The sequence below is a fragment of the Megascapheus bottae genome, chromosome 6, assembly GCF_031878675.1.
Source record: "Megascapheus bottae isolate mThoBot1 chromosome 6, mThoBot2.hap1, whole genome shotgun sequence".
Taxonomy (NCBI): domain Eukaryota; kingdom Metazoa; phylum Chordata; class Mammalia; order Rodentia; family Geomyidae; genus Megascapheus; species Megascapheus bottae.
In genome coordinates this window covers 54,398,021-54,408,414 of record NC_143514.1, presented here as the reverse complement: position 1 = coordinate 54,408,414, position 10,394 = coordinate 54,398,021, and the positions used below count along the sequence as shown (strand labels likewise).

Genomic DNA, 10,394 nt, shown 5'->3' with positions numbered 1-10,394 from the left:
GCTACCACCCTACCCCAGGGCTGGCTTTGAACCGCAATCCTCAGATTTCAGCCTTCTGAGTAGCTAGGATTAGAGGTGTGAACCACCACGCCTGACTCCCATCCAGCTTATTGCTGCATAGAAAGTCTTGTGGACTTGTCTGCTCAGACTGGTCCCCCCCCCCACACCCAGTGATGGAGAGTTTATTCTTCAGCCAGAAAACAAAGAAAACTTGAAGAGAGGGAATAGCTCAGAGACCTGTTTCTCATCTAAGTGAAGGGGCCCTTTGAAGACTAAAGGAAAAAGAAATTTTAACTGAGTAGGATTTATAACTATTTTTTTCTAGAAACGGAGTAAACAGCAGTCTGCAAGGTATCCTTTATGGCTAAAATGCATGTTGCCAAGTCTTATTCTGCTTCAGAGCAGCAACTGAGGTCTCAGGCGTCTGTGTGGCTGCCTGTGTGAGGATCTTGTCTGAAACAATCACTGACTAGCACAAAGAATAACTCCCAGGGTCTGAGACATCATTTGCCTGGTACACCATGGTGCTACCTCAGCACAGCTTCTAAGTCCCTCCACAGCCCAGTCGTGTGAGGCCAGCTATGTAGTCTGGGTGCTTTACTTTTTCTTTTTGCTAGTCCTTGGGCTTGAACTCAGGGTCTGGGCACCAATCCTGAGCTTCTTAGGCTCAAGGCTAGGACCCTATCACTTGAGTCACTGCACCACTTGCAGCTTTTTCTATGTGGCACTAAGGAATTGTACCCAGGGCTTCATTCATGCTAGGCAAGCACTCTACTGCTAGCTACTTTGCCAGCCTAGTCTGGGTGCTTTAGTCTCAGCCACATTGGTTACTCAGCTCCTAAACTAAACCCAGTGACCATTTTTTCATACCAGGTCCTTGTCACTTTCTCTCTGATGATGATTCAGTGCTTGAGGATAGTAGAACCGTAGAACCAACTTTGACCTATAGTGATGCTGATTTCAGAATGTTTTTGGCGGTTGCCCCTTCTCGATAAAGGGAAATCAGTGTTCACTTAGCACTGAGCATGGGCAAGTCCTGCTCAAAAAACAAAACAAAAAAAACCTCACAACAATCCGCTAGGTGTGTTTGATGTCACATGCGGAAGGGAAGATAAAGTTCAGGTGATTAAGTGACACCTGAGCCACAGTGCCTCACACTCAAGTTCCAGCCCAGCTAGTTTTAAAACACAAAATTCCTCCAAGTCTCAGCCTCTGGATTACAGGCATGAGCCACTGGCATCAGCCTTAACGTTACCTTGTGGATCAGATGTAGCATTTATGCACAGCATTTATATTATATCTGAAGAAGGGGTCCTTCCAAGGAATCTTTTGCCCTACTATGCTAGGTTGAGACTCAGGTAAAGAAAAGACCATCAAGTAGCCATGGTTAGAATTTAAAATCGTTTTATTAAAATAAGCACAAAGTAGTGGCTGTGGCTGTGTTATATTTTCTTATGTAATGCAACAGCTTTTCTGACAATGGCCACACCTTCATTCTCCAGGGAAGCAAGCAATGCTTCCGATCTGGCACCGTTCTCCATAAAGGTCCTGGCAATAGCCGTGGCAGTGGACATTGACACTGTGTCCAAAGGACTCATCATAGTAACAGCTTAAAATCAGTTCAGATTGTTGGGAGGGGCTGATTAAAACACAAGTCTGCTCTGTGAAGTCCATCGGCTTGCAATAGAGTTAAAATGCCCCTGTTTGCTGGAAGAACATGGTTAAAAGAACAAATACTTAAAAACGGAAAAAAAAAAAAAAGCAATACTGACTTTAGTAATAGTCCCAAACAAGGAAGAGGATGATAAATGAGGAACACATTTCGGTCATGGCAAAGAAAGATTATGTGCTTCTCTGTGCTACAGACTGGAAGACTGATCTGCCCTCTGAGGAAGGGGGGCTCCTTGCCTTTCCTGAATTGAGGGGATGGCTTGGCTCAGCCACAGGAAAGGACAGGCAAAGAGGACTTGCAGAGGACAGAGGAAGGGGGGCAGGACCGTCAGGAGTGAGACACTGCAGAGAAGCACACGTGTTGGGCAGCTCCTGTCAGCTTCTTGAAGCTGGCACCCTGGAGACACAGCTCCACTGCAGGCTGGATGGGATCGGGGTCAGCAGACAAGTGAGCAGGTAGAGCCCAGCAGAGAGATGTCCCTGCTTTTAAGCGATTATGCAAAGTGACAAGTGGTTGCTTTCCTTTTCAAAGACCTCTTTGGAAAAAGCTTTTTCCTCCAAGGACCCTAGGGAGATGGGGGTTAGGTGGGAACCCCAGGGCCTTTGTGGACGGGAAAAGCCTGACTGGAGCCATGGAGCAGCCCTCCTGCTTGCTCATAGGTTTTGGCCTGCACAGGTCTGGGTCTAGGAAGAGTGTTTGGAGTGGTTGAGTCCTGTAGGTGTTGGGCATGGCTCGGTACCTCCACTTCGGCCTGCGTGGGCCAGGGCCCGCCGGCGGGCCAGGCGAGACTTGGAGGGAGGGGAGAGCTTCATGGAGCACAGCCCCTTCATCAGGGCCTCCTGCTCCTCAGCCAGTTCGTTCTCCTCATGCTGAGACAGCTGGCGGTTCAGAGCTATGGCTTCAGCGGCAAAGAGTGTCAGGTCCATGGTGCTGCTGTTTCTGGAGGAACCAGAAAAGGCAGAGAAGAGGGAGGCAGAGCCTGAGTCAGCCAGGCCAACTGTTATGTGCCCGCTTTGTTGCTGGGTTCTACACTCAAAGGAAGGTTCTCCACTGGCTACTGTTTCCAAAGCAGCTTGTGCAGGGGGTTGTAATCTTGCTTGACTGAAACTAGAATGGTCTTTGAGCTTTAAAGGCCTCACTGGCTGGGCTGCACAGGCAGGACAAACTGCCCCTTCTCCCCAGAGCATCCTCTTCTAGGTCCCACCATTGCACACAGCTCTTGTTGAGATAGCTGTGACATGAAACTCACTGCTGTCCTCTCCCCTGGTATGGCAGTGTGCTATGACGCAGGGCTGTGTATTTATGTTAGTATCCCCAGAACCCAGGGCATGGCCAGCACTTGTGTCTGCCTAATGTCGCCTACCAGGGATCTGAGGCTTGGCACCTGAAGGCATGAGGAGCAGCTGGGTCTGGTGGGAACCCTGGCTGGGCAGCAGGGACAAATAAACTGAGACTATGCAGCCTGAAACGTCCCTGTGTAACTCCCAAAAGCTGGTTAAGAGGCTGGATCCCTGAGAGGTTTCCCATAAGGCTTAGCCCCAGTCACATAGTATGGTCTCAGAGATTGCAACATCCAGTGCTGTCATAGCTGTCTTGGTTTGTGTTAAGTACTCTAGGATGTCTGTACATGATGAAATTGCATCTTTTCCTTTTTTTTTTGGTGCTGGAGATCGAACACTAGAACCTCATGCAAGCTACACTTCTGGCACTATGAAGTCACCTACTTTCCTTCCTTCCTTTCTCTTTCTTTTTTCTTTCTTTCTTTCTTTCTTTCTTTCTTTCTTTCTTTCTTTCTTTCTTTCTTTCTTTCTTTCTTTCTTTCTGTCACAGGGCTTGAACTCTGGGCCTGGACACTGTCCCTGAGCTCTTCAGCTCAAAGCTACCACCCTACCCCTTGAGCCACAGTACCACTTCTGGTTTTCTGGTACTTAATTGGAGATAAGGACTTCTTAGTGCCAGGCTGGCTTTGAACTTCAAGCCACAGATTTCAGCCTCCTGAGTAGCTAGGCTTACAGGTGTGAGCCACTGTACGTGCCCCCCCCCCTTTTTTTTGCTAGTTCTGGAGCTTTGAACTCAAGGCCTGGGCACTATCCTTGGGCTTTCTCAAGGCTAGTGCTCTACTATTTGAGCCACAGTACCACTTTCGGCTTTTTCTGTATATGCGGTATGGAAGAATCAAACCCAGAGCTTCATGCATGCTAGGCAAGCATTCTACCACTAGGCTCCAGGAAATCACATTTCTAACTACACATTTCTTAGGATGGATTCCCATCATGAGCAACACTACTGTACACAAAAAATATTTAAGACATGGAGGCCATCATTACTGTCAGTCTACTAATGCATGTGACAACTAGTCTCTCCATCTATATTGGCTATACACTCCTGGTGAGTAACCCACATATAAGGTTTGTGTAGACTATGAATAGTGCCTGGAAGTTAGATTCAAGGGGACACACAAAACAAATCTTTGTCCTCAAAATACTGTATGTCCTTAAAGGTGCTAGCAAAGAAAACAACTTAGGTGGAGAAAACCAAGGGGGAAAACTACCTGGAAGGAAGAAAGAATAGAGGGTGGTGGAGAAGGAACCAGGGGCCTCTCTGGAAAAGGACACTTGAGTCCAAAGAGCAAGGGTGCTGGTATGATGTGATGGCAGCATTTACCTCTGGAGAACTTGCGGCGTGGGGAGTCCCCTTTCTGGAGCTTGCTAGAATGGGAAGGACAGATTGTGGGTAAGTACTGCTCTTCCTTCCATGGGCTACCCCCACCCAGGCCAGCACAGTGGACAAGTGACTACACTACAGACATTGGCCCAGTGCAGCTATTTGGCCATGCTTGTCTGCAGGATTAGGATTTCCAAGGAGAGAAAAAGGTATACTCTGAAGTCACAGCCACTTCAGCATGGACCAACTTCTCCTGGTTGCCTGGCAAAATCTCAATTTCCCTTCAAGATCCAGCTCTTGAGAAAGTTCCTCTTGGGAAAGTTCCCTTTCCTGTCATAGTCCCAGGCAGAGCGAGGCCTTAGCCCTTTGAGCCTCTAGAACTTGTCCAGGGATTGGGGAGGAGTCAGCAGGGCAGCCATCCAGGCTGGTAATTGGCTTGCTGGGGTAAGTGCTTCTTCACGGCCACACCACAGACCTGTAGAGGTAGCATGCACTCCTCCAGGACTCACTCACCCCCTGCACCCATGGGTGCTGCAGAACTTGGGCGGCACTGAGTCTTTGCTTTGCATCTCGAACCAGGAGCTTGGAGATGAGGTCCTTGGCTTCACTGGAGATGTGAGCCCAGTCCTTGTCAGGAAACTCATACTTGCCCTCTTGGATGCTCTCAAACAGCTTGTTCTGGGGAAAGCAGATTCCTCGTGAGTCACACTGGCTGGGGATGGGCTGGATGTACTGTCACTGATTTGAGCATTCTAGTTCCAACTGACCTATTGGTAGCTATTGCTCATGGCTTGAAGACACTGTAGATGGGGACTCCCCCCGTTCTCCCCTAAGTCATTAAGCAATACAGAATGTCCTTGGTGGGCCAGGGTGGCCATGGCACTTGGAGGGCTGTTAGAATAGAACCAAAGCCATAGAACAAGCCTTTCTTTAGTCCTTCAGGGAGATTTTGCTTTTTAATTTTGTTGTTGTTGTTGGTTGTGGGGCTTAAGCTCTGGGCCTGGGCACTGTTCCTGAGCTCTTCAGCTCAAAGCTATTGCTCTACCATTTGAGCCACAGCACCACTTCTGGTTTTCTGGAGGTTAACTGAAGGAAAGAGTCTCACAGACTTTTGTGCCTGGGTTGGCTTTGAACTGTGATCTTCAGATCTCAGCCTCCTGAGTAGGTAGGATTACAGGTGTGAGTTGCTGGTGCCTGGCCTCTTTTAAAATTATTGTTATTATTACTATTATTATTATAATGGTGACATATTGAGGGGTTATAGTTACATAAGCCCAGTAAAGAGTAGATTTCTTTTTTTTGTCAGTTGTAGGGCTTGAACTCAGGGGCCTAGTTGCTGTCCCTTAGCTTTACCGCTTTGAGTCAGAGTGCCACAACCAGTTTTCTGGTGGTTAATTGGAGATGAGTGACTCACAGACTTCCCTGCCTAGACTGGCTTCAAACCACGATACTCTCATCTCAGCCTCTTGAGTAGCTAGGATTACAGGTATGAGTACCTTTCTTTTTGGACAATGTCACCCTTTCCCTTGCTGTCTCCCAGTTTTTCCCTATCAACCCCACCCATATGTTGTACAGTGCACTTTCAACAATGTCCAGTGAGCACCACTGTTGTATTTATTTACCCTCTGTCCCTCCATTTCTGTGCCATTGCTACTTCTTTTTCTTGTTCCCCTTCCCCTGGGCCAGACAGTTCTTTCAACGTCTGCTCAGCCATGCTCTTCTCCAGTAATCCTCCCTGAGTGTCCATCTGTTTTGTCTGTGGCTGCCCTGACAGAAGAGGCAGCAGCCGTGTAAACCTCTTCTAGATCAGGAACCATGTCCTAGTGTAGTCCTACTGGGTGCCCCACTTCCACCTGATTCCTTAGGGCTTCCACAGTGGGTCCCGGGGCTGTCCTCACCTGGCACACCCTGCACACCTCTCCTCGGTCCCAGCCACAGTCAGCCCCACAGTGTCCTACAAAGGGGGGGTAGCCGCTCAGCATGATGTACAGGACCACACCCAGGCTCCACAGGTCACAGCGCTTGTCGTAGAAAGTGGCCTCATCTCTGAAGACCTCCACCACCTCAGGGGCCATGTACTCTGCAGAGCCGCACTGTGGGGGTCAGGGAAGGAGAGATGGCAGAGAGGATGAGTTCAAGAAAGGGGAGGTATCATCAGGACAACCAAGGGACTCACCTGATCAAGGCATAAATGGAGCCTTCCTGCCCCATGGGGCACAGAGCCAGTTCCAAGTCACCTTCTTGTCTTTTTTTTTTTTTGCCAGTCCTGGGGATTGGACTTAGGGTTGGGCACTGTCCTTGGGCTTTCTCAAGCCTAGTGCTTTACCATTTGAGCCACAGCACCACTCCTGACTTTTTCTGTATATGTCGTACTGGGGAATCGAACCCAGGGCTTCATGCATGCTAGGCAAGCACTCTACCACTAGGCCATGCTCCTGCCCATCTTATTGTCTTTTAAGGTACTTCTCCAAAGAAGAAACCCCTGGTCAAGAAGTCCAGGAGCCTTTTCCTATATTGGCTCTCCATACTGACCTGCAACCCTGCATGTGTTCTGGGAGAAGGCCCATAGAAATCCAACTCTTTCCAGCAAAGACTGGTTTAAGTGGCTTCTGCCCAGGCTTGCTGTTAGCTTGGGAGCAAGGAAGCATGGGATTTAGAATTAAGAGACCATCAGAACTAGAAGAGCTCTGATGACAAGCCAATGCTGATGCCTCCCATCCACAAGGAAAAGGCAAGGAAGGCCCAGGCTGGGATGAGAGGCACAGCAGTGGCAGAACCAGGCCAGGATGCAAAACTCCCCTCCTGTCCGTGCCCAGAAAACCCCTGAGAGGCATGAACCACGTTCTTTTTGTTATCCTCTTCATTATTTCAGGCTCATCAAGGAGAAGTAGCTCTGAACTCCCATTCCACAAAAGGAATTTGATTGGAAGGTGGTGATGCTCTCAAGAAAGGATATTTTCTTTGTTATTGGCAATTAGAGCTAATGACTCTGAGAACAAGGTACCCCAGTGTGTTAGAAGCTAATACAGAAGCATTCCTAATAATGTTGCTTAGAGTAAGATGCAATAGAGCATGTTTAAAGGCATATCTTTAACAAAGGCTATTAGGAAAAAAGATCACTTATGAAGCATGCAAATCTCAAAAGAATCATCCTAATTATAGTGTATCAAGTATATACATGACATGTTTTAGGAAGAGGTAGCTTCCAGCAGTACCATCTGGGTGCAAAATATGAAGTGGGTTGAAAGTAACAGGACCTGCAATCCTATATGAATGTAGCCTGGGACCAGATTCACCACAGGGAGACTAGTGCCTTGCCTCTATGGGGAAGACGCTATACCAGAGCGAACACCACAACTTCCTTATCCCCGTCACGTGCTGTACAAGCAGGCTGGAGGCAGTCTGTTTTCACTTGGGACAGGAGAAAACCAACTTCATGTCTAAGCTGGGGTGGGTTTGGGAGCTACTGGTACAGAGCACTGTGGCAAAGGACAACTCAAGAGCCAGAGGACCACATGGGCGTGAGGTATACTTGGTTTTCCTTCTTCAGCCCTCTGTTATGGATGCCATAGCTTTGGCTGGGCACACCACATGCTCAGCAGCCTAGCAGGAATGGGCTGGAGGATGTGGTTGGCCACACGTACCGGAGTGGTCAGCTCTGGTGTGGTTATAGGCGTGCAAGAGTTGTTAAGTTTTACTCCACTACCCAAGTCGAAGTCACAGATTTTCACCAGAGACACCTACACAGAAAAATAGAAATAAGAGGCCATATATCAAGTGGGCACTGGCTCACACCTTTAATCCTAGCTACTCAGGAGTCTGAGATCTGAGGATCACAGTGCAAAGTGAGCTCAGGGAGGAAAGGCTGTGAGACAATTTATCTCCAATTAACAACCTAAAAACTGTAAGTTGAGCTGTGGCACAAAGTGGTAGAGTGCCAGCCTTGAGCAAAAAAGTTCAGGGACAGTGCCCAGACTCTGAGTTCAAGCACCATGATCACTACTACCACCACCACCAACAAACTAAAAAAGCTAAGGGCCTGAGGAGAGTGGCATGTCCAATGGAGGTTGCATGGTCATATGGCTATCATGTCAGAATACTCCATATACCAGCCTTATTTACTCTCCTTTCACTAGCTAGGAGCCAGAAGATGGTTGTTGCCAAGGTATGTTTTTCCGCATGTATTCTTTTTTTTTTTTTGCCAGTCCTGGGCTTGGGCTCAGGGTCTGAGCACGGTCCCTGGATTTTCTCAAGGCTAGGGCTCTACCACTTGAGCCACAGCATCACGTCTGGCTTTTTGCTATGTATCTGGTACCAAGGAATCGAACCCGGGTCTTCATGCATGCTAGGCAAGCACTCTACCACTAGGCCAAACTCCCGGCCCTGCATGTATTCTTTTTGGAGAAAAATCAATGAACTAGATGCCAGTGTTAGAAAATTTCTAACATGCACTATTTCCATGTTTAGCATTTTGAGGAACTGCCAAACTGTTTGCTACGTTTGCATTCCAATTCCTCTACAACCTTACCAACCATCATTATTGTCCATTTAAAAAAAATATTGTCAGGCCGGGAGTTTGGCCTAATGGTAAGAATGTTTGTCTAGCATATGATGACCCAGGCTTGATTCCTTGGTATCACATAAATAGAAAAAGCTGGAAGTGGTGTTATGGCTAACGTGGTAGAACACTAGGCCTTGAGAAAGTCCAAGGACAGTGCTCAGGCCCTGAGTTCAAGCCCAGGATTAGCAAAAAGAAAAAAAAAGTCATTCTAATAGTTATGTAGTGTGTCTCACTGTGGTAGGATATAGGATATATATGTATATCTATCTATCTATCTATCTAGACACACACACATCTTCATAGCAATCTAATACTAGCATCTAATTCACTAGTTTTTCTAGTCCTGAGGCTTGAACTCAGGGCTCGTGCTATTTTGTTCAAGGATAGTGCTTACCACTTGAGTTACAGCTCTACTTCGGGCTCTTTTTTTTTTTTTCTGGTTAATTGGAGATGAGAGTCTCACTTTCTTGGCTGAGCTGGCTTTTAACTGCAATATTTACATCTTAGCCTTTTGACTAGCTAGAATTATAGGCTTGAGCCACCAGCTCTGTCTCACTGTGATTGCAAATTTCCTGATAACTGCAAACATTGTATATTTTTTCCTGTACTTGTTAGCCATCTTTGAGAAACATCTATTGGGTGCTACTAGAGTTTGGTATCAGGGTTTTGTGCTTGCTAGGCAGCAAGCTTGAGCCATGCATCCACGCCTAGGTCATCTTTTTGTTATTAAGTTTTAAGAAGGCTTTTCTTTTTCTTCTTTTCCTCTTCCTCCTCCTCCTCTTCTTCCTCTTCTTTTGTTGGTCATGGAGCTCGAACTCTGGACCTGGACATTGTCCCTGAGCTCTTCAGCTCAAGGTTAATGCTCTACCACTTGGGCCACAGTGCCACTTCTGGTTTTCTGGTGGTTAGTTAGATTTGAGTCTCACAAACTTTAATGCTTGGGCTGGCTTTGGATCTTAATCCTCAGATCTCAGCCTCCTGAGTAGCTAGGATTATAGGTGTGAGCCACCTGAGCCCAGCGTTGCTTCTCTCTCTCTCTCTCTCTCTCTCTCTTTCTCCCTTTCTTTTTCTTTCTTTCTTTCTTTCCTTCCTTCCTTCCTTCCTTCCTTTCTTTCTTTCTTTCTTGCATTAAACATTTACCAAATATATGCTTTGCAAATATTTTCTCCTATTCTGTAAGTTATCTTTTCAGTTTACTGGTAATATTCTTTGATGTTGAGCCTTTCTGAATGGATCCTTTCTAGCCATAGAAAAGGAAGCAATAACAGCTCTTATGTAGAACAAATGCAACAAAGAACCTGAAAGTACCTGTAAGCCAATGGTGAATGTAAGAAGTTTAGAGCACCTATGGAGTTTGAAGATCAGCCGTTGTTTAATGTTGGCTGCTCTGCCTTTCAGCTGAATGACTTTGTGCCAAGTTTCTTAACCTCTCTGAGCTTTACTCTCCTCATCCCCGAGCTGAAGACAGTAATAATATCTACCTCAAGGTGTTTTATA

The 10,394-nt window shown here is 46.9% G+C and overlaps 1 protein-coding gene across 3 annotated transcripts in view; it reads right to left on the bottom strand.

Annotated features, from left to right (window-relative positions):
• Positions 1-2,110: 2,110 nt before the first annotated feature.
• Mknk1 (MAPK interacting serine/threonine kinase 1) overlaps positions 2,111-10,394 on the bottom strand; it is a 31,577-nt gene continuing 23,293 nt past the window's right edge. For 2 of the 3 annotated variants that reach the window (XM_090334920.1, XM_090334922.1), the window contains 5 exons: positions 7,981-8,076; positions 6,235-6,429; positions 4,850-5,014; positions 4,337-4,380; positions 2,111-2,611 (listed from right to left, as the gene is read on the bottom strand). In XM_090334920.1, the coding sequence (XP_090191046.1) occupies positions 2,356-2,611; positions 4,337-4,380; positions 4,850-5,014; positions 6,235-6,429; positions 7,981-8,076 (756 nt within the window). In that variant the 3' untranslated portion in view covers positions 2,111-2,355. The remainder of the gene's footprint in view (positions 2,612-4,336; positions 4,381-4,849; positions 5,015-6,234; positions 6,430-7,980; positions 8,077-10,394) is intronic. The other variant, XM_090334921.1, reaches the window with a different exon arrangement.